Here is a 19646-nt window from a genome sequence, read left to right as displayed (position 1 = left end):
CTGAAATAAGGCCAAAAAAAGTATATTAAATCTGTGTTCATAAGGCTTTTGGGTATTGGAGGTTGTAGACTAGAGTTTTTGCTTCAGAATTATGTAAAAATTATGCTGCCTACTCCATATAAAACAATATATTGATTTAGTTTTGTAAGTCACTTTTTGTCAAGAAACACAGTATGCATGGCGTGAATGATCATGAATAATGGGCCATTTAGACCTGAGAAGACAAAAGAATCAAATAGTAATGACCTGAAATGACTTGCATATTAATGAGGCCTTTCAGTCAGGTAGGGTGTGAAAAAACCCTATGTAATCATGTCTCAGCTCAATTTAAAATAATGGTATTCTATTATATTCTTTAAAATATAATGTATTTCTGTGATGCAAAGAGTCTGAACAATTATGTTACCTCTGTGGCATTTCATATAGGCTTTTAGCTTAAAGCATGCACATTTGGAGAAATATTGATGGATTCTTATATGTTTATGTCAAATTTCTATACAGAGGAGTAATATTTATTCTATATATCACCACTATGAGTGCTGGATACAATTCATACTTGCAGCCGGAGGGCGCTCTGTACACCTTTAGGCCACAAATCCATATAAAGAAGAAGAAGCAGGAAATAACTGCATGTCTTCTTGAGTTCACTAACCATGGCTTTACCATCCAAATAAACACTTTTCAAGACAATAAGTACATGATTAAGACGATGAATGCATGTATTGCTTCTGAATTTACGTCTGAATAGCGCGTGCTCCGTGGGCGTGGCCGCATTAGCGGATAATGAGCTGAATCACGGACTTCTGACATGGCTCTTTTCATACAGATTACATAAAACACAGAATGTTTGTTTTCAATTTGACTTGCACAATTAAAACCTGACATGTCAACATTTCTTTAGACATAAGTTTATTTATTTTGTCATTCGCATTCATTAAGTTACAGTTCATTTTCTGAGAACTATCAGATTGGACTTTGTTCAGAGGGAGACGAGAAATCACGAATCATGTTAGTTTTCTTTATTTTACAAAAAGCACAACATTTTGTTTTTACTCCGTGTACACAAATGAAACAAGATATTCAACAGATTAAAATGGTGTATAACTCTTAATTGTATGTGCAACATTGACGGAGTATTTTGAGTTTCTTTCACACTGGTTAGAAAAAAAACGCAGTGGTATCGCCGGCGATACCCTCAGACCTCAGAGTGTTAATACTGTAAAGCTGCTTGCTTTTGAACAATCTATTGTATAAAGAGCTATAAAATGTGTGACATACTGGAACACTGAACTGCAGAGCTTGTGCAAACATCCACATCACTATGATTGGATGCTTTCTTAACTACTGTTTTCTCACCGTTGTCATTTTTGTTGTGGGATTATTTTGTTATTGAAAGCAAAGCACGTAGCATATTAGCATTTGTCTAAATGCTGCTCTCAGCAGTGTGGCCGGCGTAATGATGTTCACTTAACACTATACAACTGGTCGCGTATTTCAAACTTCTTTCCACCCCCTATGCGAAGAAATTTAAAAACAAAAAACAAAAAAACAAATTTGCCATGAGTATATCAGGGCCTTTGTCTACATTTTAGCTTTGCTGTAGTATATGGCACTTTGTTACATTTACTCTTATTCCCTGGTCAGAATCCATCAGGACATTTAGGACTGCTCTAACGCTGCATTCACACGTGGCGTCAGTGTCAATGCTTGACAGAGGGCGTGTCTGAAGCTTGAGCTGACACGACCGTCATAGTACAACAGCCAATCGCATTACTTTCCGGTATTGCATGAACGCGATTGGCTAGTGTCTGTTATCTGATTGGCTGATGCCTGCGTTGGTGCTTGAAAAGTTGAGAAATCTTCAACTTCTGCCATGTGCAACATGAGTGAAGCAATGCTACCGAACCCACAATTCTGTTCGGCAATGCATGACATCACCTATTCAAAGTAAATGAGAAGCATTAACGCCAATGCCCCGTGTGAATGCAGTGTAAGGATGCTACAAGGAGGCTTACCTCATTGTCACAACCACACTATGGTAAGCATATTAGCGCTGTCAAAATTAACACGTTAACGCATGCAATTAATTTTTTCAGCTTTACGTTAAAAATATTTAACAACTCTGCATCCAATATTTTCCATCATCCTTTAGCTAGTGTTACATTATATGATCATGCTCTTATTCATGCAAATGCTTTTAAACCATTCGAGTGCGACAAGATAAACGAGAATGCAGTGCAGTACTGGCATTCGGTCTGTGACTCTCCTGTCTGTTTGACAGACATGCACGACCGCTTCAGACAGCACGTCTGTGTTCTGACGAATAATGCTACCTATTAGATTGTGCTACCTCAACACTATATTTGCATCGTTTTAAGGGTAGTTTTTTTTTTGCACTTTAATGGACAAAAACACACAAAATTATGCCAAAATGCACATTTTGTCGAGTATCCTCATAAATAGTCTTAAATGAGTTAAATAAAGTTTTAAATGAACACATGAAGTTGTGAGAAAATAGGATGCAGATCCGTGTCATGTGCAGCAGGTCTTAAAGTGACAGCAACCTAATAAACCAGTAGCAGTCTGCGATTAATGATAACAAAGACTTTATATATAGAAAGACTGTGCACTCGTATTATGAATTAAGAAATTGCAACGCGCAATATGGTGGAATAAGTCCCGCCTTCTAAATAAGCCACTTATTTAAATCACCAATTGTTATACTCTGTTCTGCTTTTGTGCCATCACCATTTATCTTACGTTTAGAATAGGAAAACCCATCCAAAAAAGCCCAGGCTACATGACAAAAAGAATAGCTTCCCACTAGCCAGAAACAGAGAAACAGGGCCTGATTTGTTTAAGGGGCCATTCCTGGAAAGTCCCTGTTTGACACTAGTACTACAAATACAGATGGCCGCAGGACCCATGGGACAGTGTAGCAAGAGGTTGTCTGAGAACACAAGCTCATGGTTAACGTTTCAAACAGTGGCACTGCCCACTGATTCACCCTGCATAACTTGTACTGCCCGAGACAACAAGTACTGATACTGCGGATAATTACTCTGCTGACTCCTGGGATATTTCCACCATGCATATAAGAGAGAGAGAAAGAGAGAGAGTGAGAGAGAGAGTGAGAGAGAATATATTAGGGATGTGCGGTAAGCCAGTACTTTTTTTGGGGGGGGGGGGGGGGGACATGGTGCAATGCCATTGTTTTATCATAATTTTGGTAGCCGTCTCAAGACAATGTGCAGATAATTAGAGTTCTGCAGTTCAGGTCAGTAAAGTTCTGCAGTGAAAGTCAGTAAATTACATTTACGAAATGTGACATTGTAATTGATCTATAAATAAAATCTATATGGTAACAGCAAAGTCATCTGCACTATGTATGATGGAATTTAAATATTAAAGCTCAACAAATATGAAAAGCATATGAAAATGACTTACAAAAATGGCTCCTGTAAAAACAGCATTCCATACGAAATTTTCTGCTCTATCACTTTTTTTTTTAAAAAAAAAAAAAAAAAAAAAAAAAAAAAAAAAAGGAACTAAAAATATAAATAGGATTAATTGCAAATTACTGACATTGAATTAAATCTACTGACATTGCCCAATGCCATTTGTGTGTTGTCCAAGTAATAAATATATTATTTTTACTACCATTGTACAAGGCAAAATGTTGGTATTGATTCAGCACTAGAACTGACATGACCCCGGATATGAAAGCAACCCAGAAGCCTCTGTAGATGTGTTTATTCATGCTTCCTTGAAAACCACCATGACAGAGCACAGTAACTCCAATACTGCCAGACTCCAAACTAAGGCTAGGCATAAATTTGCATGTATTTTGCAGCTAATCCACAAACAACTAAGCAAACAATAATTCTTAAGTCCTTTGATTCAGATTTCCAGCACAAAGAAGCATGGCGTGGTTTTAAAACGGGAACTCACAGCCCTTGAAGAATGAGAGCAGCTTCTCCAGAGCCAGTGTGAGAGTGAAGACACAATTGTCTCTGGAAGGCCTATGTTAGGGGGTTTTTAGGGCTGCCGGTTGCTATAGCAGCTCGGTGGCAGCTCAGACGAGCAGGCAGACCGGCGCAAAGGACAGGGATGGGCAAGCGCGCGGGGGTTTGCACAGAAAGCGCGAGATGGCCGGCGGCCAGGCGACACTGGCAGTGTGGCTGAAACAATGACTCAGTGCTAATGGCTCACAGCGGCACGCTGTATGCTAAATACAGAGGCCGGCACTCATTCAGCCTCCTCGCATAAGAGAGAGGGATTACTTTGGACAAAGTGTTGGGAGAACGACGATAAACCCCGTCGTGGCTAAAGCATACTTTGCCATTGGATGGGATTATATCAAATAGAGGCAACTCCATAAGATGTAAGGTTGGAGAAATGGTCAGTTCACTCACGCTCCACGACACGGCTTCTCTTGAACCGAGGCCCTACATGATCTGTCATGCCACAAATAAAGAGTGACAAAACATAATTTTTTTTTTTTTTTAAATTTCATAGTAAAATTGACACTTTGAAAACTGAAACTTTTAGGGCCCTATATCAGTTTTATTTTTTCCAAATTCCATTTTTTCCATTTGATTTTTTCTGGACTCTGTTTTTCTGGGTTTTTTTTCCCGTTTAAATTCCATTAATTACATTAAATCAAATTCCATTAATTCCAATAAATTCTATTAAATTCCATTTCTATTTGAATGTTTAAGTTAAATTTTAGTAATCAAAAAGCCTGTCTAATTAATTGAAATAATGACACATCCAATTTAACAATTTATTTAAAACATTTTACAAAAATTACAACTGAAAAATTCTCCCCTCAAATTCCAATTTTTTTACCAAATTCTATTTTGTTTTTTTTTCTGGATTCCATTTTAATGGTTTAATTACATTTTAGTAATCTAAATTTTTATGTCTAATTAATAGAATTAAAAAAATAAATAAATAAATAAATAATTTTTTTTTTTTTTTTAAAAATTCTGTGTTGTGCATTTTAATTTTCTGGCATTCAAATTAAGATACAACTATTTAATTTATCTTTCAATCATATAATTTAAGAAATAAAAAAAAAAAATTGCCAAAAGCAAAAAGCTGTACAAGTGTGATTATTTATTAAAAAAAAAGTTTTTAAATTACTAATAATTTATTGTTGTTAGTGTTAGTATTATTACATTGAGACATATCTAAATTCTACTATACAACAGTAAAACATTTGTCACAATTTCTTTAAGTTAAACCAAACTTTTATTTTGATGCCGTGAGGACATTTGAGTTTCTGTGCATTTATATGACATGACGATAGTTTTTCTCTAATTAAAAACGGTAAAATGCTCATGAAGTAACTTCAGAGGCCGAAAACACCACGAGCGTCACACTTTCTTCTCTGTGTGATAAATGAAACAGGGAGTCTGCGTCATTCATTCACACAGAGACACACAGAACATGCAGGCATCATATTTAAGTAGTCTTTTTGCGGTTTAATATTCAGAGACACTAGTCTATATTGTGATCTGACAAACCCCCCATTGCAAAGCACTTGGACTACATCAGAAATAAAACAGGGAATCTGTTTACTGCAGGAATTTGCATCACGTTGTACAACGCCACATCCAGTGTAGACAATATCACTGATTAAAATGGGTTCTACTGTCTTTTGACAGAATCACAGGGCCCTACACTTTGTTTCACATCAACAGTAATAAAGCTTATTGTGATTATTAGATGGTAGGGGCGCTACAAATGTTTAGTGAAGTTGTGTTCTCGCATTATACACAAAGATAGATTCATTGATATTTTCAACCCAGCTGCAATAAGTTATCAACAATGTTCACACTCACATATAGAAGAACGGCACACAAATGGTGAATGATCTAGACTCAGGTGTCTGTGGATTGAAGCAGCGATTAATGTGCACAAGTCCAAACAGCTTGCATTTTATCTGGTATTAGGAGTTTAGAATTGTGCAGAGGTGAGAACTTGACTGGCAGATAATCTGTGGCACACATGGTGTTTGTGGCAGGGATGGGGAGGAAGTGGAGATAAGACACTCCGCACAGATGGAGCAATCCCTCAGGGAACGAGCAAGGTGATTGGTGGGAAAAAACTGTCATGGATGATCAATCGTTCAACTGACAGGCCATTAATACAGTTTGTAAAAGTTTATGTTAAGCACTAAAAGGCAATTAAATAAATGTCAGCTGAAAAGACTGTTTCACATTTATCAGAGAAGAATAAATCCTATTTAAATTAGAGTCGAGGAAATGTGTTGTTCAGCGGTCGCCATGTTTTCCACGGTGACCTCATTTCACTCCTTCCAGCCTGGTGATACAAGAAGAGGATCTCTCATTGTACATGTTTAACAGAGCAAGAGTGCAGCATGGGCACATGCTCAAGGTTGCATGCAAGATTTCCTGTCCAGTCTGAAACCACAGAGAGAGGCAGCTTTCCAACTCTGCTGACTCACGTGCCGACTGCTCTTAGAAAGCCAAAATAGGAAGGGATCAAACTTTCTACAGGCTGTAGCTCAGGCATGAATAACGACTTGGGTTGGGGAGTGGTTTAATTTCAGAGCAGCAATCTGGATTTCTCTGTAGGCACATTAATCAGCTAGCAAAGGAATGACCTTTAAAGATGCAGTACATAACTTTGTGTTCAAAAGTTATAAAATGTATATAATGAGAGAGTTCATCATGAATCCATTTACCAAACCATGTTTTTGTCTTATCCTGAATCACTACGGTACACCTATAATAAGTGTTTATATTCAGACTATTTTAGACCAGTCGAGCTGCCACGTCTGGAGAGTAGCCTAGTACCTGTGTGACTCGTCATAGACATAAACAGAGAGAAGTAGCTCCGGCTGCAATGTTCTTCCACAACCATTCTTCCACATGCATTTTTGTTTATTAACCACTAGAGCGCCAAAAGTTACACACTGCAGCTTTGAGTAAGAGGTACGCATCTTTATTAGGGATGTAATGGAATTATCAATTTTGTGGTATTGCGATAGCAAAATTGTCTCAATATTATCGTGGTCACATGACTGTATGAAACTATACTGGTCTGATGGGTTCGCGAAGTGCGAGGAGCATATCCTTTAATAGAGACATCTCACCTCATGAATATTATACCAATGAATGTACTGAAAAGCCCTCAAGTGACTCATATACGTCAGATATCAACGAAGAGAGAGGTACATAAAGGCAAGCTGCACGATTAATCTTTAAAAGATCTCGTTCTCGATTTCATCACCCACATGATCTAATTCCTAAATGACAACGAGTCGCCCATGTATATTAAACCCTTGACAAAAATAAAATCGCGATATTCAAATCTGCATTCGCGCTGCCATTGATCTAGAGAGAGTTGTCATGTGTAGATATAAACAGCTTCACAAACAATCTTTTCAAACATCATTTGTTACAAATATTCCAGTTGTCACAGAAGTATGCAAGAGTCTATTATTCAGATAAACGCTGATGTCTACGTTACAGATCAAAACAGAATAAATCACCTTTTGAAAAGTAACCGTGTGCTTCTAATAACGACTATCGATTGCATGGTTATGCCACTAGGTGGCAATAAATTACTGTTAAAAATATATCCGTCACTGAATCATTCTTTCAGAAACAAGTGAAGTCTTTATTAATCCAACTTACAAAAATATTCTGTTTCACCTGTCTGGATCTTACATGCGTGTTTTATTTGTTTAATTTGTGGTAACACTTTACAATAAGGTTCATTTGTTAACATTAGTTAATATAACTAACCATGAGCAATACATTTGTTACTGTATTTGTTAATATTTCTTAACCTTGGTTAATAAAAATACAGCTGTTCATAGTTTGTCAATTTTACTACACAGTGCATTAACTAATGTTAACAAATACAACTCTTGAGAATTTTAGAAAAAAATAATCGATGTTGCCTTTGTTAAGGTCCAGCTGGTGCAATTATTTTACTTTATAAAAGGGAGTTTTAGGTCATTTGACCCCTCTCATACTATACCTCATACCTATAAGCAACAGTTATGATTAGAGGATAAAGAAAAGAAGACTGGATATGACATGGTTAATTTGTAAATTATTGTAATGTTCAATCACTGTTAAACACTTATGGCACTTTTTTCCAAGTCTTCATTTGTTTTTTTAAATAAATATCGCAATAAATACCGTACCTTGGACTGTATACCGAGGTATCATCGTACCGTGAGATTTTGATATCGTTACATCCCTAATCTTTACCATTACATGTACGTCAGATATATTTGTGCAATAAAAGCACAAGATCTTTTTTAACTATTGTTTTATACTAATTTAGTCCATTTCAAAATAGTTTTTGGATAATAGTAGAAGAAAAAAAAAAACAAAAAAAAAAACATGGGCATAATGAAACACAGAAGGCCGAGGCTTGGTTATGCAAATACCTCATACATTTAAAAACAGATTTACTGAAGAGAAGAATAAAACAATACCCGTCCCCAATGATCTCTGAATGCAATCTGCCAATTCCTCTCACTGCTGAACAAACATTATTAAAAGCAATGAAAATAAAATTAAGGAGGCCATGCACTGCATTCACTACACCCATCAGATCAAAGCAGGACGTTAATTGTCCGCTAAAACATGACAATGCAACAGCCAGGAGGTTTGTTTTGCTTGCTCTCCATTCTGCTGTTCAGAGAGCACTTAAATTGGGCTGGCTAAATGGGCCAGATGAAAATATCCACTTGGCAAATATGCTTTACAAGTAATAAAACGTGTTGCTGCACCCTGGCACTTCCCTTTAAGATTTTTGTAGAGGCTTCAAAATAATGAAATGTTTACATGTGAATGTGTTGCGTAGCAGCAGTCCAGATTCTGGTTGGATGAGCTGAACACGGTCAAAGAAAAATCCAACATAACAGTTATGATGTAAATTTGTAGTTTTCATAACTAAAATGTTGAATTTAATTTCAAGAGATATAGGCAGCACAAAAGCATTTGCGGCTCGTATGTTGTCACGTCTGGGAAAGAATATGAAAGCCAGCAGATTTCAAACCTGAAAAAGAGTTGAGACAAGCGCAAATGCCTGTTGTGAATGTGAGAAACCAGTTCAGCTGAGCTCATGAGGTCTCTGCCCCTATTAGCTTTCAGTCCCTAAAGTACTTTTCTGTGCTCTCTGCTCTCAGGTTTGGAAGGACAGGTTCTAATCCAAATGACATCATCCTTAAAAAACAAAAAAAACAAAAAAAAAAAACATGTGCATTCAAAGAGCCTTCTCTGGTCTAAAAACTTCAAAGTACAGGATCTTGTCTTGCATTACAGATGCAGAGTGACCCTTCTGATGTCTGGTAATAATGTGGCTAAAAACCACATTAAAAGGAAAGTTTGCTAAGAAAGGAAATGTTATCTTTTACTCAAGTCATTCCAACCCGTTAGCCATTGTTACCAATCCATGAAAAAAAGATGCTAGTCAGAATGTCAACAAAAAAAAAAAAAATATCATCAAGCTTCAATATAAATAAATAAAATAAAGGAACATTATAAACATGGGCCATAGAGCTTATGCTCTATATTCCAAGTCTTCTGCAGCCATTCAAAAGCTTAAAATGAAGATTAGGCAGAAATGTAAACCTTTATTAGGGCCCTATAACACTCCACATATACTTCATCTCCAGAACTGCAATTTCACCATTTTGTTCTTCACAACAACCGTAAAAATAAGTTTGGCTAACTTGAAGAAATTGTGACAAATATTACTATTGTATAGTAGTAGTACTAATAATAATAATAATAATAATAATAATAATAATTAGTATTAAAAAAGATGATTTAAGAAATATCACAATTTATTTCCATTTCAACAGTAGAACTTGAAGGAATTGGTACATTTTCATTTGATTACATTTTAAAAGGCTAAAAAAAATATTTTTTAAAAAAATATATATTATTATTGTTGTTTTTAAAAGTTTGATGAATTAAATTGATCAGACATGCTTTTTGATTATCAAAATTGAATTAAACCATAAAAATCCATCATGTTATAAACTAAACAGGGAAGCCCAATTGGTGCATCATATAACATTATGTTAAAATGAACTGATTTGTATACTTAAATTTAAACTACATAAAGATTTTTATAATAACAATAATGGTAGAACAACTTTTTAATGAGATAATTATTCTTTTCTATATATATATATATATATATATATTTAAACATACATTTAAATGGTGGCTGGCATAAAAAAAACAAGACCTATATATTCAAACAATATTGATGAACAGGTTAAGTAAAAATACAATGAATATGCAATGTAGTGCATATATCAAATTGCTTCTCTCAAGAGTTCATTTATCTAGCTGACTAATGAGTTTATGGACATTAAATGGCTTTTCAGAGGTAAATAGAACATTGGGTGACATTGTTTACAAGCTGTTATTGACGTCTTTAAGCTGTTGAAACACTGATTGAATGATTACATGAGACATGATACATTTCTGTAATTCATTCTATATCTTTCAACATACATTCTGATGTTCATTCATGTTTATTTTGTGCTGTAACTAGTAGTAAAAGAGGAAGAGATGATCAGTTCATGTATGCTCCGCACTGTCACTTGAAGAAGCGATCTGTCACATCACATTAAACAGCACCAAAACTAGATTTATTGTTTCAATTTTGTAATAAAATTGATAGAATTCAAAAGCTGAGACTTTGTTTCATATCAAAAGTATTTGGGGAAAAAATTTAATTAATTCCATAGGGCCCTACATTGCTCATAGATTCACTGTTCCCTTATGCATAGTTTAATTCGTAATGTGCAACTCGTCTAAAGGTGTGCGTCATTGACGACAAATATCATATGTTCTCATGAGTATTTTGTTGAAATACAGAGACTTAAGTTTCACTCTGTTCCTCAGATATAATTATTGTATGGCTTATGAATAGTCCACAGTACCCAAGTCACATTTTATGGTGCTTTTTGTCATTTTTGGAGCTTGACGGTACCGTCAATGTTGTGGAAAAGAGCAGTTCGGACATTCTGCCTAACATCTCTATGTTCAATGGAAAAGAAACAAGAGTGGGTAAATGACGATTTTCATTTCTGGGTGAACTATCCCTGTAATGGATATGATGAAAGCAGTGAAAATGAATCTCACTAAGGGACCAAGAGAGAAAGCATACACAAACTGCCGCTTTAAGTTCTGCCACGTTATCTGCTCTGGCCCGATCTGGCCGAGTGAAAGCATTTCCTCTCCTCTCCCATTCCACAGGGTCATTAATTGGAGAGATAATCTACTTGATCTCTACACAATGAGTGATTCATTGAGACTCACATGTGTGGCTTTTATCACTGCCAAGAGCAGATTACATTGAAAAAAAAAAAGCAAATGTGAGATGATAATCTTTCTGTATGAGGCTGCCAGTCAACACTGTGACCTAAGAACAGTATTGAAAAAAAAAAATAAAAGTCGAAATAATTTACGCTGACAATCTGTTGAGCAAGAGCGAAAAGGGAGAAAACTGAATGATCTCATCCTGTATAAGTCGCCTCATGCTTTATACCAAAACAGCACCAGCTACTAGTCTTTCACAGCAAAGAAATAAAACAATGAGACATGTTGAATTTAAATTGTTTGCTCACTGAGAGGAAAATGCTCTTCCTGTATTTTATTTTAAATAACTGGCTCTTGTAAGCAGTCCTTCAACCAAACCCAAATCACACCAGAAATATGACACCGATCAAAAAGCAAACCTATGACACACACAATTCCCACAGGACAGCAAGCCTTGGAGGATGGATTTGAATCCAACAGTTGTGTTAGTCTTCCACATCATGTCGATCACATGATTAAACTCAAAGGATATAAGTGATGAACTGTTAATCTACCAAGTTATATTTAACAGCAAACTTGGTCCTGGCTATTTGCAGGTCTGGAGAATATACTGAATTCGACTAAAACGAACCCTGGCGCGATTGCTCGGTTAGTGCGGTTCATTTGAATATATGTGAACGCTGCCATCCGAACCCTGGTGCGCAGCAAACAAGTGGACCGAGACCGCTGAAAAGATGGGTCTCGCTCCGCTTCCAAACGAACTCTGGTGCGGTTCGAATGATTATATGAACGCAACATGGACCAAAGACATGTAAACGAACCAAAAACAGGAAGATGAGACCCTAAAAAGGACAGAATCCTCACGTATATCGGTTTTTCTCGTCATAGTCACGAGTTTGTCCATCACAGGTATCAGACATGACGGAGGGATTCCTGTCCCTGTTCCCAGCTAGCCAAAATACAATCATATGCAGCCTCCGCACACACAACAAGAGCATTTATCTTAGCACACATGTTAGTTTTGGATGTTTGGTAAGTTCTGTTTCAAAATAGGCAATATGTCATAAAGTCTGACCAATCAGGTTGTGAATGTATCCTTATGCTTTTAGGTTCGGTATCTTTTGGCTAAGTGATAAAATTGCCAATCTGAACGCTAATTGGACCAGGACTAAATGTTTTTTTTTTGTTTTTTGTTTTTTTTGGGTATGGACCAAATGAACCAAACAAAAATCGAACAACAACTGTGAATGCACCCTATCTCTGAGCAGAATGTTAGGTTAGGGTTAAAGGGTTAGTTCACCCAAAAATGAAAAGTCTGTCATTAATTACTCTTCCTCATGTCATTCCAAACCTGTAAGACTTACGTTTATCTTCGGAGCGCAAATGTTTTTTTATGAAATCTGAGAGCTTTCTGTCCTTCCATAGACAGCCTGAGCAATTTAAACTTTGAAGCTTCAAACCGTTCATAAAGAGACCGGAAACTTATCTATGTGAATTGAGTATTTTAGTCCAAATTTTCTGAAGAATCTCTATCCCTTTTTAAGATTAACAGATTTAACTTGGTCTTTTACTCACATATAAACACTGATCAGCGAACATAAACAGAAGCTCAACTGAACCTGAATGATGCCCGAGAATAAACCTTTTCTGGAAGCTCAAACGTGCTGCATAACACATGAGAATGAACCTCATTGGTTAGACAGCACTTTTGAGCTTCCCAAAGAGGAAGACCTTCATTTGCATTCTGAAGATAAACGAAAGTCTTATAGGTTTGGAACAACATGAGGGCGAGTAATTAATGACTCTTTAAATAACCCTTTAAAGGTGATGATACACGGGGCAACTTTTTGAGCAATGTTGCCGGGCAATGTTGCCGAGCAACGTTGCTTGGGCACTTTCCCATTGAGAATGAGCAACAAATTTATATCTGGATACGTTAGATCGGTTGTGGGCAATTTTTTGAGATCTTCCAATCAGAATGTTAGCAGCCGATCACGTGACCGGTTCGGAGATTTCAGAAAAAATTCAAACAAGATGGCGGCCTCTCAGCGGCAGTGGAGCGGAGAAAAGGAGTGTGAACTTTTATCTTTTTACGCTAGTAAGTTGTCATGCGTCAACCCAAAACAGGGAATTTACCTCATATATTGCTTAAAATACCAACAACTGTCCGAAAGTAATGTGTGTATGCTGTAATGAAGCTATTGAATGATTTCAGTTAAATACTAAAATGACGGTATTTTTCAACGTCTGTAGTAGCGTAGGCTGTAGGGCGTTTGACATTTGAATAGCTTTTGATGCGATCGACGCGGGTTCGAATCCGCCTTTTGCCGAACTCGCTCTTCTCCCTTTTCCTGTCACAAATCAGATCGAAAGGAATTTATTTTTAATAAAAATGAAGAAAATATTTGAAAAGTTGAAATAAAGTGCCTAATAAGTGTTTATAATAAAGTATTTATTGAGTTGGCAATAGATTTGCCCCTCTCTGATTGGTTGCTACCAACTGTCTGTTTCCCTAATTAGTTGCCCTGTGTCTCATCAGGTTGCCCGTTGACGGCAACATTGCCCAGCAACATTGCTCAAAAAGTTGCCCTGTGTATCATCACCTTAAGTGCTGTTCAGGTTAGTAGAATAAGCTGACATGTAGCTGCAAAGTTACTTACAATCAGAATATCTGTTCAAAATAAAGTGTTACCAGATATTAAGCAGACAGTCTACTAATAATGAGATGTTATGAGATTTGGTTGACATGTAGTTAAAAAAAAAGTGAGCCATCAGAATAAAGTGTTACCATATGATTTTAATACGGCCATTAAGTTTCATGAAGAGTGTTTCATTAGATTAGTTTCAGAATACTTAAGCATTAGATTGTTTATACAGATGTTTAATAGTAGGGCTGCACAACGATTAATCGCGATTAATCTTTTGCAAAAGTCTGTTTACGTAATGTGTGTTCTGTGTATAATAATTATGTATATATAAATACATGCACATACATGTATAAATTTAAAAACATATATACATGTATAAATAAATATACATATTTATATACATTTTAGATTATATAAATATTTTATATATATAATTTTCTCTTAAATATATACATGTATGTGCATGTATTTACATAATATACACAGAACACACATATTACGTAACAGACTTTTATTTTGCAAACGATTAATCGCGATTAATCGCGATTGCAGCCCCATTTAATAGCATCCAATTTAACATTAAGAGTTTATAAATTCGCTGAATATTCAAACTGCATGTTTCTATCTATCAACTCAAAACTGACTGAATGGATTGTTTGCATTACTATGAAAAAAAAAAACATTTAAAGTCATTTGAAAGCAAATACATAAATATATACTGAATCTCGCTAAAAATCTTAAAAATATGCCACCAATTTAGATATATTAGCCAGACAGGAAAAATGCAGAGGACCATCTAGTTGTAGCTGACAATAAGTGCTGCTGAGCAACAATTTATAAGTCCATCAAGTGCAACACAAGTGTGATCTCAATCCCAGTGAGGGTCTACTGTTTTGAGACCACCAAATTTTACATTGTGTCTGAACATAGATCTGAAAGATCTGGTCTGCTATCTGACACTGTTATATAGTAAAGCCAGACAATTAAAGCTTTAAGCAAGATTATGACTAACACCTGAAAGAAAATTATATGTGTCAAAACTGTCTGTTTCAATAAGGAGTGTTAGATTACAGAGCACTCTGTCATCCCTAGGACATCTGTTAGACAAGCTCTGTCAAGCACAGGAAACTTTACTTATGAACAACTCATAAACATAGCACAGTATAAACACGCATGCCTGTTTCTTCTGAACAGCTTAAGACAAATGCAAACATATGTCACACAGCCTTAGCAGTATGTTTAAAAGTATGTATATGCATTGCAACCTAGATTATTAAGTATGGCATGCAGAACTTGCTTTCATATGTAGGTTACATTTTTGCCCTTGTAGTAAGACAAAACAAACTGAAGCTAGTTTGACTTTTAAAAAGGCTGGAGGTCTACTAAAAGAGCAGACTATCTGTATGCAAAAAAAAAAAAAAATATTGAGAAAACCTAAGTTTAAACAGACACACTTCCTTGATCTATTTTGGGTTTAACGGTGTTACAGCTTGAAGTAAATAAGTCACAAAGGATAATCATTCAAAAAGCATCTGCAGCAAAATAATTTTTAGTCAGTACTGAGTCCTAAAAAGCATATTTACAGCTTTTAGTCCTTTAAATGCCACCTATATACCAGAGTAGCGGTTAAACACTTAAATTTCACTTTTAGCTAATACAATACACATTTAAAATGTCCAATCGTTCTCTTCCAAAATGGACCAAAAATAATGCCTCATCACGCATTTTGTCCAATCAAATTCTCTCTAGAATAAATAGGAACCTCCCACTAATACAGAAACTCAAGCACAAATTAATAACGTTTGTTGTCATGATGTAATCGAAAGGCTATTGGCTCCTGTTTCAAAAGTAAATGTCAACAGTACAAAAATACTGCACTGTGAAGTGATTTCATGGGGTCTTTAAAGGCAGGCTGAGATACTTTGTAAAGCAAAGCATTTGCCTTTCTGTCTGTAATACCAAAGTAACAGTTGTGTGTTATATGGAATAACACTTCTAGCTACGCTATATTGGAAGCCTAAAAGCCCTGCTTTAAACCTACCTGCTGTGATATTTAATGCACAACACCACCTTTTATGTTTATAGCACTACATTAAGTCATACCGCTGATAACCACCCACTGCCTTTTAATGAAGCTATTCTAACTGTAATTACAAATGCAAATTAATTGGAAACAAGACTGAACAAGCAATGCAATAAAGAAAATAAAAAAAAATACAGAAGCTTACCCATCTTCTTCTCCATCCACAGGTAAGCTCTTCAGCAGGCTGGCGGAGGCAGTTAAGGCACTGACTCCACTGCTTCCCTCTGGACCACGGGAGGTGCCGGTCTGGGAGGCACATTCACCACCAGCTGGCTTGGGTTGCATGAGCAGAGACTGGTGCTGTAACAGAAGGAGCTGGGCATCCTCCAACGATGTGGGCATAACTGCAGGCTGCGGCCCTGTCTCTTTCGAGCCATTCTGGATCAAACTGGACTGGGGATCACTCTGAAGTTTAGGCGGCACGCCTGATGAGGTCACGGCCGGGACAAACTGGGTGCCGCGGCCTTGACTGCCGAGCTGTGACTGCTGCTGCTCCATGGAGGGTTGAGAGGTGAGCTGCTGCCCCTGGGTTTGCTGCTGTATGAGACCGGTGCCGGCGGACTGCACCAGCTGCGGCACGACCTGGACCATCTGCGGGGCGGGTGTCTGTTGTGGCTGCAAGAGCCCTTGCGGAAGAGGCTGAGCAGCAGGGGGTTGCACAGCGCCCACAGGCTGCTGTGAAGTTGTGATCAGCTGACTGCTCGCTGCCACCGCTGGGATAGGGGCGGAGAGGTGGGGCAGTGTTTGTGTTGACCCAGGTGGCACAGTGTTCATGATCGGCTTGGATTGAGGGAAGTCAGGTGGCAGGCTGCCTCCCTGGATTAAGGGGTTAACATGTGCTGGTGCTACCTGGGCCGGTGCAGTTGGTTGCGGTGCGGGCGGGTATCCCATCTGCTGCTGGGTCACCACAGGCAGAGCTTGAGCAGGAGACGATTGTGCTGCCTGGGCATATGTCAGTTTGGGCATATGAGTGGGCACGGCTGCAGACGAATGCCCGATTGTGGTCTGCAGTCCTCCGATAGTTGCCGGCGGCTGAATGCTTGCCGGCATTGGAGCTACCGCATTAGTCTTAAGATGAGTGTGAACTAAGTCCTGGGGTTGCATCTGAGACATGGGCAAGCTAGAAGATGAGTAGTCATGCTTTTGAGCAGCGGGCTGCTGGAAGGTCTGTTTCACAGCTGAGGGGCCGCCCGTCTCCCCACTGCCCAGACTTTCGGTATAATGACTAACCGAGCTGCTGACAGAACTCCCGCTGACAGTCTCTCGGTCCGGACACACAACACTCTCAGGCACAAACTGGCGAATGCTTTCGACCGTTCTGGTGCTGGGGGCATTTTCAGAGGATGCCGCGCCGCTCGGAGCCTCCTTGTCGTAATACTCTGTGCACGTCCACCTACCCTTCTTAAAAGGCTCAGAGGTCGAGTCCAATTTGACCACTCTGAAACGTGAGCTGGTGGAGGCTGGAGTAGGCACTTGGGCCTGCTGAGGCTGAGCGTTCATCACTGGGGCAGAGGGAGCAGGCATCGCATGCTGGCCCACGACAGCTGACCCCACCTGCCCTCCTGCGCCTGTTGGAGCAACACCACCGGAAACTGTGGTAGCAGCGGTGATGCCCATGCCGATTATTCCACTGGGAATGTGTGTCAAGTTTACAGTTTGGTTACTAATACTATTCAAAGCAGGGGAGTAGTTTACACTGCTACTATTGGTACTCTTGCCACCCACAGCAGGCACACTGGTTGAATTTAACATACAAACATTATTCGTTAAAGCATTACCAGTACTAATTGTGGCACCTGAAGTCACAGAGATCATTCCAGATCCTGAGGCGACAGTAGCCAAAGGCTGACCGATGACACTGGTTGTGCCAACAGAGGCATTCGCGATCAATCCTACCACATTTGAAGGCATTTTCTGGCCCGTGCTGGCTAAAGCTCCAGAACTTGAGGTCACTGCAGATGTGACTGCAACTCCCAAAGGAACTCCAATCTGTGTCCCACCAGCAGGCTGGGCTTTTTTAGAGGAAGCAGGATTATGTTGATGATGGTGAACTGTCCCATTAACCATAGTGCCATGCAGGTGTGCTTGGGTGAGGATGGGTGGCTGGTTGGGCGACACGGCCCCCGGGGTCTCCGCCTCATGGAAGTTATTCAGCGTCTCCTCTGAGGAGCTCCTTTCTGGACCTCCTGCATTGTTGGGCTGGGAAAGCGACACGTCCATGATTTCTGAGGATGACAAGTCCTCGGTGTGGGACTCGTCCAGGTCGTCACAGCTCTCCGTGTCTTCTGTAATGCTGTTATTGGTGCTGACAGATGTCTGAGCTGGGGTAACACTGGTTATCTGAAAGCCACTCTTCTTCTTCATCTGTGCCACTGCAGTGGGCAGAGCCTGGGGAAAAATGGTGGTCTGCAAAGGGATATTGAGGCTCTGAGGAGGGTTCTGGGGCCCGAGCGAGGATGCGGCCGGTGTTTGAGACTGAAGCAGCACCGGTGGTGAATATTCATCCCCCAGCATTAAGTTGTTGCTATTAAGGCTGGTGCTTCCCGAAGTTGTCAATGAGGAGGATCCACCCACCGTGCTGCTACTGCTCTCCCGTCTGGGTAAACTCATGGGGTACACCATTTTTCGGGCGCTGCCGGTGTCTCCTGCTCGGTCGTGGTGATTCATTTCTGACGGATAGTCTCTGACAAAGTTATAAACACAGCTCAAGAGAACAAGCTCTTTTTGGGAAGCAACTTGAAGCCGCTCGAGTAATTTCCACATAAAACCAACACTTTCCAGTAACTGCCACGATAATTCCACTTGAGGTGTATTTAAATGTCCACCATGAGGAGCAGGCTAATGCCAATGCTAAGTTAACAGTCGCTAGCGAGCTAGCTGACACGGATTCGCTTCAGCTGTTGTTGTTTTCAAACGTGTATCCTAGCAAAACCATTCAGCACACCGTAACGGTGAAGTTTAAACGTGAATGAGTCGACACAAACGGCCAGGGAGATCGATATCCAACCTTACAACGACAGTGTCTCTCCCCATCACAGTTCAAGCTGCCAGGCGCATTTTCAATTGTTGTATCGCAGTCACCAGGGCACGAAATCACACGAAACAAAGTCCTTCAGCCAACGTCAGATGACAGAGAGAAACCGAGCAACTCAGCGCAGCCCTGCTTTATTCCATCCCGTGCTTTCTTTTGTTTTAGTCCTGTGTTAGCGCTATGTCTCTCTCCCACTCTGGTCCTATTCACCAGCTGCCTCCTTGTAATGTAGCCTGTGCTAGTGCTATCAGCCTGTGACGAGTCCCCGAAAGGGGGAGGAGAGCGCGATAACATGGCGACCGCGCATGGCAGTTCACGTTCACAGCGGCCAGACATAAAGCCGAGAGAGTCTGGCAATGATGGGCGGAGGGCAGGGGGGGGAGGGGGGTTTCCTAGAGACGGCTGGCGAAGAGTTCCGAAAAACCTCGAACGAAGCCGAGTGCAGCCAACTGTGTTGGTGAGGGATGTTTCTTATTATAGCCTTCGGTAACTGTGGCAGCAAACACTCAGAATAACATCTTTTGTCCGCTGTGGTTATTATTATTTGACAT

At 39.1% G+C, this 19646-nt stretch overlaps 1 protein-coding gene across 3 annotated transcripts in view; it reads right to left on the bottom strand.

Moving 5' to 3' along the window:
• Window positions 1-19337, bottom strand: part of tsc22d1 (TSC22 domain family, member 1) — a 57716-nt gene extending 38379 nt beyond the window's left edge. For all 3 annotated transcript variants that reach the window (XM_067408593.1, XM_067408594.1, XM_067408595.1), the window contains exon 1: window positions 16210-19337. In XM_067408593.1, coding sequence (XP_067264694.1) covers window positions 16210-18827 — 2618 coding nt within the window. In that variant the 5' untranslated portion in view covers window positions 18828-19337. The remainder of the gene's footprint in view (window positions 1-16209) is intronic.
• Between the last annotated feature and the right edge of the window lie 309 nt (window positions 19338-19646).

Source organism: Chanodichthys erythropterus, chromosome 14 (assembly GCF_024489055.1).
Source record: "Chanodichthys erythropterus isolate Z2021 chromosome 14, ASM2448905v1, whole genome shotgun sequence".
Classification (NCBI taxonomy): Eukaryota; Metazoa; Chordata; class Actinopteri; order Cypriniformes; family Xenocyprididae; genus Chanodichthys; species Chanodichthys erythropterus.
Note: the sequence above shows the minus strand (reverse complement) of the source record. Positions and strands in the feature narration are given on the sequence as shown.